At 42.7% G+C, this 17,831-nt stretch overlaps 1 protein-coding gene across 2 annotated transcripts in view; it reads left to right on the top strand.

Annotated features, from left to right (window-relative positions):
* The window catches only part of FOXK1 (forkhead box K1), a 56,984-nt gene that overhangs the window by 9,925 nt on the left and 29,228 nt on the right, over positions 1–17,831 (top strand). For both annotated transcript variants that reach the window (XM_065031424.1, XM_065031425.1), the window contains exon 2: positions 16,766–16,963. In XM_065031424.1, coding sequence (XP_064887496.1) covers positions 16,766–16,963 — 198 coding nt within the window. The remainder of the gene's footprint in view (positions 1–16,765; positions 16,964–17,831) is intronic.

Below are 17,831 nucleotides of genomic sequence, written 5' to 3'. Positions count from 1 at the left end.
AGGAAGGAATCCCTCAGCACAGTCATATGTGCTGGCAGGATTTAAAATACCTTAATAATTTGGGGATTCTTTTACATAGTTTGCAGTCTTAGCCATGTCCTGCTAGGTGGTCTTTTACAAGCCAGTCCAGTACATCATCTACTTCTCCTGAGTCACAGGAAAATTATGCTCTTTTGCTTTTCTTTAGTAGGAAGGTTGGTTGTGCATGCGTTTCTCTTCATTATTTTCAATATCAGTATTTTGGAGACTGCAGGTGGATGCCACTTTGTAGACGTGTGTGAGAGATGTTCTGTGTTGCCCCAAATGTTTATTTGGCTGCAAGTCCAGAAGATCTCAGCTTTTAAAACATTTAAATTACCCTCAGAGCCTATAATCTTGGCTTCCTCTACTGGGTATTGAATGGATTGTGAAATGTCTTCAGAGGGAGTGAAGCAGACTTGAGTGAACATTTTGCAAAGTCTGACTCCATATGGATCGTTTTTTATAATGTACATAAATAGTACATTAGCTCTTTCAAATCACTTTCTAAATGAACTGAACCAGCCTCAAAGGAAAATACATCATAGTCATGCTCTGTGTGATAGAGCCTTCTTAGAGAGTCTGCTTGAATTCAAAGGTTAGTAACATCCCACACGCAAGACTTTTCTGGCAAACGTATGTGGTAATTAAGATCTGTTTTAGAGAGGTTACTTAGTTTTGTCGAGCCTTTGCTAAGGTGTTTATAGGTAGTTCCTTAGATGTAGAAGAGAAAATCTTCTAGATGTTTCGTGAGACTGCTCAAGGAGGTGGGCTGGCTCCTTGAAAGGAAACCCTACGATGATTAGTGGCCCGTTAGAAGAAAGTTGATGGCATTGCAAATGAGGTTTACGTGAGAATTAAACTGCTGTAGTGTATCCAATAAAGATGCTGAAGCAAGTCTCTGATGGTTATTAGGAGATTTTATGAACTGATCTTTTCAAATGGTTAGTTTCATAGAAGCATAGAATGGTTTGAGTTGGAAGTGGCCTTAAAGATCATCTCGTTCCACCCCCCTGCCATGGGTAGGGACATTTTCCAGCAGACCAGGTTGTTCCAAGCCCCGTCCAACCTGACCTTGAACCCTTCCAGGGAGGGGGCATCCACAGCTGCTCTGGGCAGCCTCTTCCCAGGCCTCACCATCCTTGTGGGGAAGAGTTTCATCCTTATATGTCACCTAATCTCCCCTCTTCCAGTTTAAAACCATCAACCCTTGTCCTATCACTACATGCCATTTTAAAAGGTCCCTCTCCAGTTTTCTTGTAGGTCCCTTTTAGGTGCTGGAAAAGTTGCTATAGGGTGTCCCTGGTGCCTTCTCTTCTCCAGGCTGAACAATGGCAACTCTCAGCCTGTCCTCCCAGCAGAGGTGCTCCAGCGCTCGGATCATCTTTGTGGCCTCCCCAAATTTGGTCCAACAGGTCCACGTCCCTCTTGTGTTGGGGCCCCCGAGCTGGACGCAGCACTGCAGGTGGGGTCTCACCAGAGTGGAGCAGAGGGGGAGAATCCCCTCCCTTGACCTGCTGCTCATGCTGCTTTGGATGTGGCCCGGGGTGGTGGGTTTTGCCTGATTTCCTCATGGCTGGGATGCATTGCTCCTGAGCTTTGAGGAGGTGATCCTTGAACAATAACCAGCTCTCTTGTGCCCCTTGTCACCCCAGGGCGAGATCCTGAACCAAGGAGATTCTGAAGAGGCCAAAGTCTGCTCTCCTGAGGTCTGGGGTGGGGTGCTTGCTGTGCGCCCTCCTCACTGCCCTAAGGATCTTGAACTCCACCATGTCATGGTCAATACAGCTACACATTCCTTGAGCTTCACATTCCACACCAACCTCTCCTTGTTGGTGAGAACTAGATGCAGCAGAACACCTCTCCTCATTGGCTTCTCTTATCACTCGGACAAGGAAGTTATCATCAATGTATGACACTAAAGCATCAGTGATGGTAACTCCTCCTTCTTCAGGGGATAAAAATTCTCCAGTAATCTGGATACTTGTAGTAATAAAGGAAGCGTCTTCCCAATAAGATGGAAGGTAGGCTGAAAATCGGGCTAGAATCGAAGTTGCATGTTGCCTGTGGCAGTCACAGCCAGATTTCTGTGGTGAAAGGGGCAGGATCTGCGGCAAGCTGGAAATTCCCCAGCAGCTGAGCAAAGCTTTGAAATGCTTGGTGTTGAGTGAGGTATGGAAATGAATAACCAGTGGTACTTGTAGAGGCCAACCGTGGCACTGCACTTAGTTCCGTGCTGCCACTATGTATTTAATTCTCAGTGCGCTGCTTAATTTCTTATTGAAAACAGAACTCTTTGTAGAAGCTGTTACAGGGAAGTTCCCCAGAGCGTGGGTGCAGGTGGGGCTTTTTTTGGCACTGAGGTAGGTGTTAATTGTGGTTTATGATTGAGGGAGGAACGTACCTAGTTGAGTGTTTCTGCCAGGATGAGCAAAGGAGGAAAATAGTTAATATTGACCTTTTTCATTTTAACCAAGATCAATGTGAACAGCAGAGGCTTTGGGAAGCCTCTCAGAAGGGGTCTCCAGTTTCGCAGCAGCGTGGAAGGAGTGAGAGATGCTGGTGGTGGCCATGCTCTGCTGAATCACTTCTTGTGGTCTCTGCTGTGGTACAATGGAAGCCAGAGTTAGGCTCTTATCTTAAGGTTTGTCTTGGAGGGGGGAAAAACTCAGCACGTCATGGGGGCTAGGCAGCATTTTCTGGCACAGAAACGCTGTGGGCAAATGTGTGTCTTACAGTATTTGCCATTCCTGTGACATCTCTGGAAAACAAACTGAGTGTCAGACTGACTGCTCACTGCCTGGGGCTGCCAGAATAACCACCCTGCTTTGTTTCATACAAGTTGCCTTTCATTGTGCACCCGAATTAACTTGGTGGGACAGCAAGTTAGTGCAGGGGTGGATGGAATAACCTTGTTTGTCACTGTAGTGTGTATTGTGTTTTTTAATGGCATAAAACCTTGCTGCTGTCAGGCACACGCTCGAAGGATATTTATCTCCACAGAGTGCTTTTTTCTTTTAAACTTCTGTTCCACTCCATAGTCCTGCCAATTTGACCTGTGCTTTAGCTTTGTTTAGTGGGTGTTATCTGGTAGGATTGGGATTTGATTTTGATTTGGCTTTTTTTCCTTTGCAACACCACATTGGGATCTAAAATGGAGCTGCTTTAAAATTGAACACTAGGATATGGTATGTATTTTTTTGCCAATGTTGTAAGAGTGGCAACCATATAAAATGAATTTCTGTGTCCTCTGAATGTGCCTCAAACATAACTAAGTGCCATCCTGACAAAAAGTCCTGCAGGGCTTTGTGGAAATCCTGGCTCATGACACATCTTTGCTCTCTGTCAATGCAGGAGTGACAAGTACGGTGTTGATTTTTCCTAAGACGGATGCTGGCTTAACAGGACCAAAATCCACACTTTCTTCCAGCCCATTTTTTTGAGGTGTGTAAAAGCCAGTAATGATTAGAAGGAGTTCAGAAGGGTTTGTTAGAGCTACTGATTCTGTCGCCCAGTCTAAACAGCTCCCCGGGCCCACAATGAATGTGGTTAAAATCCCATGAGAGGCTCCCGTAGGTCCTAAATCTACAAGCAAGGTGGGCAGCACTTTGTGAAGAGAGACAATTGATCCTGCTCCGTGTTGATTTTTGTGGTGCTAGCATGTGGTGGAAGCAGGAGGAACCAGTTAATTTTAGCTCGATTAGCAACACAGAAAGGAAACAAGATGAGTGCATTGTAAATGGCGATGGGATGAGGTCAATGAGGGTTGTTTATTTCCATGCAGCTAAGTGGGTGTTCTCAGCAATTTAATTTTTCGTTTTTGTTGTTTGTTTTTAAGAGAACTAAGAATGTTAATGCATTTAGCCCTTGAAATCCTTCTGTGGTCAGAATTCTGGATACTTTAATGTTGTTGCATGGTGGTTGTTTCAAATTAACACCAGGTGCTTGTATTCTGTTCCTTAGCAGTTCCTTGTTTCTCTGCTCTCTGTTACCTGGTTCAGCAGCAAGTGGCGAGTGAATCTTGGTACGGGACTCTCAGATTTTCTCCTACTCACCTTTGTTTATGTTCTGGAGCACGTTCAAAACTGTTTAAACATTGCACAAACAGCCAGATTAAGATCTATTGACATAAAGGAGGCTGGGAGGAGGGAGTGTCTGGCTGGTCATCTGTGTCTCCCTCCAGCTGTTGTTATTGGAGTTGTACACGTGTCTGTGCAATGGCCGTGGGGTGTCAGGCAGGCTGCTGGTCAAAAACACAGTGGCAAGAGACTGATACCTGTCAGTACAGTGTTTTTTTCCTTTGTACGGTACAGTAATAACGCAAACAAGGGAGTGTATGTAGGCGATGCACTCCTTCCTCTTGACCTTGGTGTGCAGAAAGCATCCCATGGTGTTCTGTGGAAGGCAAGGAGGTTCAAAATGGAAGCTCAGAAGGCGAGCGCTATTTAGGAAAATAAATTCAGATGCAAATACAGAAATATCAGAAAGGGGGTAAGTTCATTTAAAAAAAACAACAAACACCACCACACACCATGTCTTTTCTGAAGCTAAGGCAATTTGGTTCCTGGCCCCTCTTAGCTACATAAAACCAGAGGTGTTAAATAGCTGTTTAGCTTTTGAAGGAGTTCGCAGGTAGCATGTTGGATTTTGTTTGTTTATTTTAAAATCACAGATATTTATGATGTTCAGGCTTTGGAAGAAAAAAATCAAATACAATGCAGGCAATATACTGAAAAAATTAACAGATTGATCATCCTAACATTTTGCAGTTGTAAGACTTGATGATAAAAGTGAGATATGCAACATTTGTGTATAATTTGCATTTTCTCTGAAGATCAAATATTTATTGGCTGGTGAAGAAATGGTTAAGATAGGATCTAGACCTCTACAGGCTAGCATACCTGATTAGAGCAGCAGCGATACACAGGCTGTTGAGTGTTATATAGTCTCTTAACTGTCATTATTTTTATGTATACAACCACACACACAACAAAATAACATAATAGGCTTGCTGTGTGTTGCAGATGATATCAGGCATCTGCAGTGCTGATAGCGAAATGTTCTGGTGCTGCCAGCCAACCTCATTTAAATGAAAGCGTCGCCCGCTCTTTGTGCCAGCCCACTCCTTTGGTGGCAAACTTTCATATCAAGTTTTTGATGTCAGGCCACTGACATATAAAACACGGCCCTATTCTCAAGATTCCGAATAAACAGCAGCCTTATGGTTAATTTTAGACTTTAAAGACAGCTTACTAAATGTTCTCCACAGGTAGCTGTTGACATCCCTGGGAATGCAACTGCAAAGTTTCTCTCCGCTGTCGTTATACTGAGAGGCATGATAAATTAGACAGGCTTTAACTGACTGGCAGAGTGATGTTAGGGTAAGATGTGGCTTACGACACGTAGAAAAAAGTTCACTGTGTCTTAACTGTTTGCTCAGAGGCATGAAGATGTTTATAGCGAGGACTGCACAGGGGAACCGAGCGGCTTCTGAGCGGTGCAGGGGCCAGAATTCACCCTTGGGAGACTTGAATAAAAATAAATAGAAAAAATCAGGCAAAGAAAAACCCCAACTGATATTGATTAAAAGATAGATGTCACTGCTGCAGATTAATTTATATTGATGTAAAATTCCATCTGATTTTTGCGGGATAGGTAAGACCTTCCAGGCTTAGATGTTTTGCACGTTGACAGACTCAGGTTGGATCTTGCGATGCCTCAGACTGGCTGGACTCCACAATCTGCCCCACGTGCTGCTGAATTGCTTGTTTTTAAAGGAATAGGAGCGCTCAGCAGGGGAAGGTGAATTCGTCTTCTGATGCTGAGCCCTGTGCCCAGCACTCCTGGGTTGGAGTGAATGGCATATTTTGAAGCTGACTCCAGTGTTTTGAAATGTGAAACTGAAGTGAGGTACAACTATAGCACCACCTCTTTGTTTCTCTGTGTCTGGTGGATGGGCACCAAGTGACTCCCGTGTCACCTTAGCATACGTATTTAACAAGGTGGGCTTTATGGTTGGCTTTAACAGGATCCCCAACCCAAGTACCAAAAATCTCCCTTAATGGTACTGTTATAAAAGCCAGTTAATGATCATCTTTCATTATACCAAGGCTTGGTTTCTGAGATCATCTTACATATTTATAATCTATCTGGAAAGAATTGTCAGGATTTTTCTGGATTAATTTTAACTTAAGTGTTTATGGTTAGGTTTTTTTTTTGTAATGTTTTAAATATGTAAGTGAATTCATCCCTAGTCAGGTGTGGATTGACTGCTGTTGCACTTGAGAAGTAAGTAGCTAATAACGATGGTATTTCAAGAATATCCTTCAGCTTTTTTTGCAGGCATTAAAGTGAATGAGGAGACACTACTAGCTGGTTTACAGTGCTTTCTGCTGCAAAAGTTCCAGAAAGGTCGATTTTGAAACTGCACACTCCTGGCCCTTTGCACTCTGGTAGCTTTCTGTAGGAGACTAGAGCAGCTTCTGGTAGGTTTTTCTGGTGTTGAACTGAGCAGGATTACTCAAAGACCCATCCTGCAAAGCGGAGGGTAGTAGAATCTGGAAAAAAATGCGTTCGTAATGTGAATTTCCCAGGCAGGGTTGTGACTCCAGAGGAAACCTCCTGCCATTCCTGCTCTCTCTTCTTGAGCTGATTGAAACACCCGTCACAGCGGTATTGGTGATATTCTTTCCTGCTCTTCTATGAGATGTTAATTTGATACTGCGTGAATTTATTCCCTAACCTTGTTGTGGTATTTCATTACTGAAAAAAAAAAAAATGACAACTACACTATCTTATGTGTTGTTTTTTCCTTTCCTGCACTGTGCTTTGTTCCTCAAAGAGGAGAATCTGGAAGTGAAGTTGTGCTTGATGTCTCAAATAATTTTTGAAGAGTAAAATCAGAACATTATTGAAGAGATTTAAGGGATGTAAAAATAAAAATACAGCTCTTGATTCTTCACTCCTAATTCTCCAGCGTGATACAGCCTCGAATGTGCTCACTTGAATGAAAAATTAACTGCCACTGTTTGTGGTGTTGGTGTTGCCGTCACAGCGCAAACTGATAAATCAAGCAATTAAAAGGCTTGCTAGATAAGAAATTGTAGGGAAGATGTGTAGAATAAAATGACTGTTGAAGTTTTACAGCCTGGTATCATAGTGCAAACTCTCCCGAAGGTTTTGCTTTCAATATCTAGTTCTTGGAGCCTCAAGAAAAAGAAAAACGCTCATCGTCTCCTGTGCACTTTTAAAGAAGATATATCCAAACCCAACCAACATTTTGATTTTCTTTGGGTTGGGCTTCAGGTATCTCTTTTTACCCTTCCTGATGAGCCCGGGGCTGTTTATACTCTTCCCCCTCCACCACCTGCTTGGCTCCGTTTCCCAGGATGGGCAGTGGGCTCAGCGAGGTGGGACGTCTGCAGAGAAATCAAGATGAGTGTCCGCGTGTGCATGGTGCTGGCAGAGGAATCCAGAGTTTGCCCCAGCTTTCCTGTGAACGCTACTGTCTTCAAAGGAGTTTGCAACAAATACCTGTTAGAAAATCTGCCAGCGTGTGGAAGCGTTTCTCAGTGTGTTTGAACCTTGATGAAATGGCATCAAGGGAAGCCCTGTGCAACTGAGCTCAATAGAAACATTCATTACAGCTAATTTACTTGGTGCTTTTAAGAGACATAGCTATTCATAATTTGTGGTTTTGCCTGATGCTGCTGGTAGTATTTGTTTTAAATAGATACACTTGCCTGCACATGCTCTTTGCCCATCTGAAATCTTGTCTGGCTGTGTTGGAAATCTTGTTTTAAATATAGCAGTATACAGTGTTCATCAAATCCCAATGTAACCTGTGGTGCCTTTGCGTACAGTTTCAGCTAAGCAGTAGCAAGAAGCATAAGGAAAAGGTCTTATCTCTGACAAAGAGAAATGGCATTTTTACTTTTTTTCTGAACAATTGTCCTTGTTCAGCCATCTCACTACACTTGCTTTTCTCAAGGACAATCAGTTCATCGACTCTGGGAGCAAGAAGGTACTAAAAAGCACTTATTTTGCAGTGTGTAGAGCCTGTGTAGCCCATCTGAGGTGACCACAAACCCACTCCTGCAGACATGACCTGCACCGGTTGCCATGGGAGAATTGCCATGGGTACGGGAAGCAATTGCTGGGATGCAGAAAACATTTTCATTCTTTAGTCCCCTTGCACACCGCTGAGTGAGTTTGGTTTTGAAATAATTAGACTGAATTAAAAAAAAAAAAACAAACATGGTGACTTTTCTGTTTCAGGAACTTTTGAAAATTTCCAGCCTTAGAGCATCAGCCTGGAGGCTGATGTGATTTACCTGAGAAAAAACAGAGCTTTTCTCAAAATGAATGAATGGCATTTTGTTTTCTGAAAGGAGAAGGTAGTGTTTGGATCATGTGATGCTTAAATCAGAGTCTGTGGTTACATACTCTGGTGGGGTTTTTTTTAATGGTCTGTCATACGTCTGCACCATTTCTGCTGGTACCTGCTCCTTCCTTCCCTTGATACTTGTCCCCTCCACCACCTCTGTGGGGGCGGCGGGGCTTGTTGCCATGTGGAAGGCAAGACAAGGGACTGATTTGACCGAGAACTTACTCCAACAACAAAAAAATAAAGGAATTATTACTTCAGCTACCTGTTTTGCCTTGCTGTGCAGTTGTTTGGATGGTACTACTGGCATGAGGGTGACATTGAGAGGAAATGGGAGGGTGCCAGGTACAGGAAATGCCTCTTACAGCAGAGAAACAGAGTTGGATTGTGCTAAAATAAATCTGCATGATACTGAGTGGCATCATTGATATCTCTTTGGGGAGAAGATTCTTTTTAAGGCAGAAGGAATCAGTGAGCCATCCACACGACCCATGGAATTTTACCCAGTTGTCCAGTTACTCATCCCAGCGAGTCCAGGGTGATGATCCAGCTACCTCGGATGTATTCAGGGGAAGGACAGAAAATCCTCCAGTAATCTGGAATAGCTAGTTGATACTAATTCCACCGGATTGGGTGTGAGGGATTCTCAGTTACTTCAATGAGAGCTTGTCTTCACTAAAACCAGGCTTACATTTGCTCTAGTACAGGAACAATACGTGAGAAGTGGTTAATGCCAGGGACCCCAGTACACTGAAGCTGAGCTACTTGTGCATCTGGTGTAACAGGGCAATGGAAATAGTTGCTGCTACTTTTTCTAGAAAATGTTCCCAACACAAGAAAATTAAAATTCATGAAGAGAAGTAAGACTGCTCTGTCTTTAATTCAACTAATTATTTAAAATCTGAGCTCACTCACAGATGTACTCAGACAATTTTAGCTCAGTCTCAGCTGATATATGTATCAGTATAGATGTGTATATCTGCAATGTTAAGCATGACAGTGTACATGAAATAAAGTGTGTACAAAGCATGCAAGGCAAGCGACTTGTGAGGTTAGAAACCAGTCCTCCCGATCCAAGCTCGTGTTGCGGCTTACAGAATAGTTATGACCAAACATTTCACTGGGTTGCTCTGTCATTTCAGCAGTGATGGAGATCACCATCCTCCTTTATTTGCAGATAATCTCTGTACGTTCTAAATCTCGTTTTCCTTCAGTTGTGTTAAAAACACGCACAGTGACTTTTATAGCTTTTCCTCTAATGAAACACTAGTGGATAATACCAGAGGTGTTTTTGCAGTTTATTTCCATGTCCTGCTGCTGTCTGCCAGTGCTTGTCCTGCTTGTCTTCAGCTTGAGCTGATTCCTTCCAGGAAGAAAAAATGTGGATTGTGGGCTGCACCATTTACTTGCAGACCCTTTGCTTATCTCTCGAATACAACAAATGACTTAACCAACCATCATGTTGCAGATATTTCCCTGATGTGTGTTTGATAAAGGACTTTACGGGTAGGCCTTCCATAGGATTTCTGTGTTAAATCTGGTCAGATCAGCACAGCGATCAAAGGGAAACAGCAAATGCTGAAAACTCATTAAGACACTGGTAACCTCCAAAACTAACCAAGCACTCTTAAAATCCTGGCAGTTTTGTTGCCTGTGTCCCCCAGCCTAAAGAGACATGTAAAGAAAAGAATTCTAATGCCTTTTAAATTGCCATGGTGATAGGCACATGCGTGTTTTGTGATGTGTGTTCAGACTTAAGAGAAAAAAATGTGTTTTGTCTTCCTCCAGAACTCTTTTCTTGGTCTCAGTGCAATTAACTTTTTCATGTGGAATGCAGATAGCACTGGCCAAGTGGATGATATAACTGGTTTCTTATTGGTATTGCTTACAAAGTGTTATTTAGGGAAAAAAATTCTAGGGCAGGGAGTGGAACAGGAAATGTTGAATGATTTTATTATAAAGGAGGGGTGAATAGTACCTAATCTCCTGTGACAGCTCTGGCGGCTTTCAGAGCTTGTTATACAGTTTTACGACGTTCATTCAAACTAATATTCATTTTAATCCACTTGTGATTGAAAGGTGGTTTTGTCACTCATGTTTTTGCCCACCTTGCTGCTTCAGACAGCTGTAGCTCCAGGAGAATAATAATTTTGAGCACAATACTTCTGACGATTGTTCCCATTGGGGAGTAAGGCTTGAGTTTATTTTTGTGAAGCCGGAGAAAATTGATTTAGTTATTTAGTTACTGAAATGGAGTGATACCCTTCCAAATACTTTGCAGTTGAAGTGTTTTGTGCTGAAGTTGCCATGAGCGTTGTTCTCCCTGGGCACAAATTTTGGTCAATAGATGTTTCCAGCTCAGCTCTTTTGCACTGGTCACAGCAATTATCAGAGGCTTGTTTCTGAAGAAATCTGAATCTGAGGTAGTTGTTCTTGTCTCAGTTTGCTTATCTCTCCACGAGCAGACCTTCAGGGCTTAGACGCATGTTTAGGTAAGGGAAGCAAATTCTTATCTCTTTGTAACCAAATTTGGGTTGATATTGGGTGCACTAGTGCTTAAACTTTCCCAGTGAGTCTTTTATGTTGTCCAAGACACCTCCTTTCAGACTGCTTCAAAGTGGTGTGGGAATGGGGAGTGGATTTATGACTTAATAGGAACTTGATTTTCATAGATGCAGGCATGTGGTTCTTCCCTTAGCTGATTACAGAAGACTAAGAAAATGAGTTACAGGAGGTAACTGGGGCACTTTTCTGGAACTGCTGCTCCGTACGGTACCTGCACATTGATCGTGGCCTGAAGCTTTGCTGTTTATCCTCCACATTGACTGAAAGGGTGAGAAGTATCCACCTTCCCCTCCAGTAACATCATGCAAAACGCCTTGAAATAACCGATAATGGTAACAGCCTGCCAAAGACAACTGCTGGCAAATTCTCACTTGAGCTGAGAAACCCAACACATTTTTAGAAGTTTGTGCATGGGAATAAAACTGTATTCTTCTGGGGCAGTTATATGTAATTGACACCAAAAAAACCCTTTTTAAAGTGTTTTCAGAGACATTAAAGGGGACAGGGTAACAGCTGTTGTGCTGCGTTTGTTTGGGGTATTTTCCTCTTTTATGAGGGTTTTTGTGGGCATTCTTGGTCAAACTTTAGCTCGTAATGACATAGTTCTGTTTCATTGTGATGTGCTGCTGTAATTAAAGCTCTGGCTGTCCGTGTTTGCTGAATCCAAGGAATTTACTGATCTCAGATATAACCGTCTCAAGAGCTGGGCTACTGTCCCCTTGCATCATGTGGAAAGATTTAGATACTGAGTCAGTGGTGTGGAAACAGTATCATACTTAAGTTTTCTGGATGAGACCCCAGGACTGTTGCTCTTCTGATTCAAATTGTGAAATATTATTTTTAACAAAGCATTTTATGAAAAGTTCCTTACTCAACCTGCATCCCAGCACTGTTAGTAACACCGATGCTACTGGTGCGTTTATACCCACAACATTCAGGAATAACAGGATTTCATAAATTGTGGCAAGATAAAAGTAGACAAAGATGGTACCAACTTGCTGATGACAACGCATGTGTAACAGTCTCCCAGCTTAACTTTCTGGTTATTCCCTTTTGCATAATATGCTGGAGTGATATTTATATATAACATGATATTATATATTACATTTTTATATATATAGAACATAATATATATAAATACCATCCCAGACTTGATATATACATTTTGGTATATACGTATTTTTATATATATGTTTCACCTTGGCTTTTTCATGATTTGTCTTCTCCATTTTGTCACTGTGCTTTTCTACAGTATACATGTGAAAACATAAATCCAGCACAGTTTCCTGTCTCCTTTTAAAACCTCTTTAAATAGCCTTTTCTTGCTCTTATGCAGCAGATCTTAGAAGCCATTTGGTGTTGAACAATACTCAAGGTGCTCTAACAAAGGAATTAGTGACTATAATAGCTTCCATTGAACCTGGTACCATGTTTTTGTAAATGCATCTCTGTTTCCTTTACATCTGTGAGTAAAAGGTGCTTTGAGGAGGGGGAGCATATGTCTGCTTTTCATAGAATCATGCAGGGTATGGAGTAGTTTTGTAGTTGTTTATTTTCCCTGACATCTGCTTTAGGGGTGACTGTTTATGTAAAGTCTAGTGTTTCCTAGCACTTTATTTTCAAACCTTGCATAGATGAAATGCTTGTGGTCACCGTCACTGGTTCACCACACGCCGGATGCCGAATAGCATGGGTGCTGTGTTGTCCGTGTGAGACGCTCCCCCAGGAAACTTCAGGAATATCTGTCTTTTTTTAAAAAAAGAACCAAACAAAATTCTAGCAACGTCCTTTATAGAGCTATAACCACGTGTGGCACGTGCACTCCTCCTCCCCATGGTCTCCAATGTATATATAGCATGCATTCAGCACATGCTATGGAGTCTGGGAACTGAAGCACGCAGCAGGGAGCCAGCAATCCATTTTCTTTTGACTTTCTCCTGCCTGTAATCTTGTAAAGCAAGAATTATCTCTATGCAGTTTATGTAGGTTGGTCTGTGTTTGTGTGTTTTCATCTCTAACAAACTAAAAAAGCTTTCTATTCTCACTGCCATGCAAGGCATCCTAGGGAAATAGGAAGCTTTTCCCATAAGGAATTGAAATGTGTGCAACATACTATAACTGTATGAGTACAATATATATCATTTATATGCCCAGGGATTGCAGGATGTACCTGTCTATAGCAGATTATCAAGTAAAACTCAACAGTTCTGGAACCGAAGCAGGTTGCTTCCTGCCTGTAACAAGACTGAGAGATTTTGCAGGCCATTAATTTACTCCCTGTAATCAGCTGGAAATTTCAGAGGTGCTTAAGAGTTGCCTCTTGGGCATCCTTGGAAATACCAGTTAACTTTGTTATGCTTTTTATGTTGAGCCTAATGTGTGCTTTCAGATTGATCTTTTTCTCGTGGTGGAAATGTTAAGCAGTAGTAGTAATTGCCATGCATCTTTGATAGGAATCATGCAACGTGGATCAAATAGTATAACTCAGTTTAAATAACTTAAAATATATACGGTAATCTCAAAGAATGCATGCCCAGTTCTGCTTGGGCTGTCTGCCCTGTCCTCCTTATCTTCTGTGGAAGTATAATTCTCAAAGGCTTAAATCCTGCACTAAATGTGCCTCACTCCTAAATAGGGCTACCCGACATAATTTGAGTTTATCCTCTTTTGATCAGAAAGAGGTTAATTAAGGGAACAATTAGAAAAGCTCATTAAAACTGCATTCAGGTTCAGTGTAACGAAAAGTGAGCTTTCTGCGACAAGGTGATTCAGGAATCATGCTTTTCTGATTTCTCATTGACACAGTTCCCCAGTATTAGAGCACGTACGCTGATTTGAAGCAGCGTCTTGGGCTGCGCTGTTGTCGCTGTTCACATGACCGTGGCAGTTGTGATAGAGACTGGACCCATCACGTCAATCCCAGGCACCTTCTCGCCCCTGAGGGAGGGGAGGAGTTCGGCAGGAATTTACACTGTATTTTGCATTGCATTTCCATTCCTTGGGTTCCAGGTTTTTACAGCAGTAAAAACATAAATTCCCCCCCACCTTGGCAGTGTCAGGAGTGGAAACCAGCACCGACCGGGCTGCAGAAGCCTTCGAAAGCTCTGAGCACCCCTTGCATATATCCACACTGATTTTTTCCAGGATTGATTCCTTACAAAATGGCCACGGACGTGCTAGCTAGCATAATGTGTGAAAGCTGGTTGTATGTCTTAGCTTCTGCTTCAGTGCCTTGGGAAGCCTGCCTTTCTAAAAACAAAATCACAGCCGCCAACAAACGGTTTGCTTGTGCAGCCAGCCCAGCCCAGCCCAGCCCAGCCCAGCCCAGCCCAGCCCAGCCCAGCCCAGCCCAGCCCAGCCCAGCCCAGCCCAGCCTCTCTGTTTCTCTTCCCTCGTTCCAGTCTGAGATTGCGGGTAAGTCACGTGGCTGGACCGGAGAGATTTGGGGAGGCTCTCAAGGAAAAGCAGTGTTAGACAGGCCCCTCCAGCACACATTTACTGCGTTAGTTGAGCCTTCATATTTCAGGCTGACTCATGATTTTGGAGAAGTAACAGATTTTGTTAAGATTGGCGCATGCTCGCAGACTGATAGAACTGCCTCACAGTGGTTTAGGTGCAGGTATCAACTTATCTAATGTTGTTACAGCATCGGCAAATATAGCAGAGTTGAGGAGTTAGTTGCTCCATCACCTGGAAGCAGTAATGTGTAGGAGACGTGGATCTCGCACTACTGGCTCCTTCTGAAAAGGAAGATTTAAGTGGCAGTGGGGTATTGCTCCTCACTGGTATGAAGCGGGGATCTTCTGTCCTCGCAGTGCGGCAAACCTGCCTTAGGGCTCTGCAGCCGGGCCTGTCGGGATCAGCAGCAGGTTGGGATCGCGCTGAACACACTGTTAAACAAGGACTGATTTGTCCTTGGCTCATATGTTAAAAAATGCTGAGCACCTGGCATGACAGCAGAGAATTCCATCGCTCTGTGAAAGGAAGCTCAGCTCTTCCCTGGTAAGGGCTTGAGAAATGATGAAGCTTTGCTCATACCGGTATCAAGCCTTAGTCCATGTGATGGTCATTGCAAATTTATGTATTCTCTGTTGGCCTTTTTCTATAATCAAATCCATGTAGCAGTACAAAAGCTTGAAATAGAGAGCAGTGGTTCCCCAACCTTGTTTCAGTTTCATCTCGGTGAGCTGTGTGCCCGCTGCTGGCGGACACTGCAATGCACAGACACTCTGCTCTGAATTGTGTGTTTGTATTCAGTCTGCTGGGAACCATGTTTAGAAGGGTTAGATAAACACGACGAGGCTGTGTTGCCAGTGATGATGTTCTTATTTAATGCATTAGTGAGTGCAGGTGGCAGGACCTCTGAAATGAATTAAATGCACTGCAAACTCCTGTACGTAACAAAGCCCTTGTGGTTCCAGGCTGCTGAATGCTGAGCCAGCTCAGCTCAAGGTGAGGTGGGAAATGGCCATGAGCCTCCCATGCCCGAATGGTAATTTTGTACTCCTCAAGGCAGGTTTCTGGACATTACCTTACAGCAGAACTAGCTTGTGCAGAAGAACTAAGAGCAAGAGAGGATGTTTTTAGAGCTGTAATAGGGTGATTCTTATGCCTTTCTATCAAAAGCAGCATTAAGATAAAGTGGTCACAAATATGGATTTACTTGCTTGCCGCCTTGTTCTGTTGTTACCTGGCAGGATTCAATAATGCATTGGTTAAAACAATGATGTTTAGCCTACACCAGCACTTAAAGTGCTAGAACAACACTGCCCGAGTCCCTCATTTTCCTTCTATAGGCAAGATGCTGGAAGCCAGCACAATCACTGTGTTCTGTTGGCCTTTCCCACAGTGAAACCTGGTTTTTATTTCCTGCTTCTTTAACCTTAGTATCAGTGAAATGATCCCTGGAAAGCTTTTTTGATTGCACATTATTGTCTAATTAGAGCGCAATGAGAAGAAATGCAGAATGCTCGCTCATTCAGCCCTGTGCCTCTTGTAGACACTATAAATCACAAAGCTTTCCGTTCAAATATAGAAAAAGCCAGTGCTTTTTTCCTTTTGAATTTCCCAGCATCTCCTGAAGGCTACACTTGTGTGATTAATTTTTTTTCCCTAAGTAACAATTGGAAAGAAGTGTTACTTAGAGAAGAAATGAGGCCCTACAGGCTTGCGGGGCCCTGTTCTAACCCTGTTAGCTATAACCCACACTGTCTAAAGGGAGGCACTTCTGAATGAATGTATTTTAATCTGAAACCTGCTGGATGATTCTTTAGCATCATGTGCAGAGATATAAATGGGTAGTGGTTACACTATATGTAGAGGCCACAGTGCTGACGGGTCTTGCCGGGAGGCTGTTTGTTGCTATATCTGGACTTTATCACTCTTTTGCTCCATGTTGCTGGTGGTTGATACTTTCTAGTAACTTATATCTTCCTGAGTTATGCGCAAGGAGCTAATAAAAGATAAATCCTAGTCCTTGATACAGCAGGAACTCTGGAGTTGGTCATTATAGTTCTGCATCTTGCTTAGTTCTTGGTTAAATACAAGGCCTTGGGGAAATCACTTAGCTTACCCAAACCTTCAGCTTCCATCTAATCACTAGGTAATACATGATGATACACTATGATACATACACAGAGATTTATGAATGATCAGTAATTCTGCCAAAGACTCTGGGTAGAAAGATGCTATGGAGAATGCTGGACTTCTGTGCTATGAACGATTCACTAATTGTTTACAAAAACACTTAAATATGTTTAGTATCATGTCTGAAAGTGACTTTTCTTTCCCTTACAGATGTACTTTCCGATTCCCTAGCACGGTTATAAAGATCCAGTTCACATCTTTATACCATAAAGAGGAAGCAAAAGAGGAAGCCTCATCACCTCCCCTTCGGCCACTTTACCCTCAAATATCGCCTCTGAAGATCCACATCCCGGAGCCGGATCTCCGGAGTGTGGTCAGTCCCCTCCCATCCCCCACCGGCACTATCAGGTAAGATTTTAACTATCCCAAGCGTGCTTTCTGGAGATTGATCTGTGTTCTCTACACCAGTCTGTCAGCCCTGGTTTTTTGTATATTTGGTGCATTAAATGCCCCATTAAAAATAGCTAGTTAAATATCCAATGCTCAAAATAAGGGAAGACTGCTAAAACCTACGTCATGGTGGCTGGAAGCAGGGCACAAGGCTTTTGTTTAAGAGCTCAAAGGATTGGGGGCGACTCAAGTGTTAGTTTCACGCTATAGAATTACTAGTCTATCTTTGGCAGTGGAATTAGAAATATCTGTCAAGAGCTACCTATATGCATGGAGAAAAGAAAGCAGGCAAATATTTTCTATGTTAGGACTGCCTGTTTTATTTTTATCTCTATAATATTCTGTTGTTGCTGGGTGGTGCCGGTGTTATCTGGAGTTGGGGACACGGGTGGCTATTGGCACGTGGTTTCCTGGGAATAGAAGGAAATGGGGGTAGGATGCTGACCACGTACGGAGGGGCTGTAGCAATCTGAACGTACATCTGTGTGAGTATCCTGTTTTGTAAACTACTTGTTTCAGGAATGTGCAATTGAAATAACCTGAACATCAAGTTACTGTCTTGAATACTTTCTTTCTTTCTTTCCTGGCAATGAGTCGGTGTTATGGAGTGCTCTCTTTTTCACATTAAAGCTCTTACCTGAAGTATAAATTATAAGTAAACTCGTGGTATAAAGTAGTGTATTAGACTTTAAAACATGCAGGCCTCGGAAAAGCAAGGGAGTACCTGGTAATAGAAATAGCTTTTAGTTTTTCTTGTCTGTGCATCTGTAAAAAGGTATAATATACAAACATCATCTGACAGGTAGTACTCATTCAGTGAGTAGTA

Source organism: Columba livia, chromosome 15 (genome assembly GCF_036013475.1).
Source record: "Columba livia isolate bColLiv1 breed racing homer chromosome 15, bColLiv1.pat.W.v2, whole genome shotgun sequence".
In the NCBI taxonomy this organism is placed as follows: Eukaryota; Metazoa; Chordata; class Aves; order Columbiformes; family Columbidae; genus Columba; species Columba livia.
This window is presented reverse-complemented; position numbering and strand designations above follow the sequence as displayed.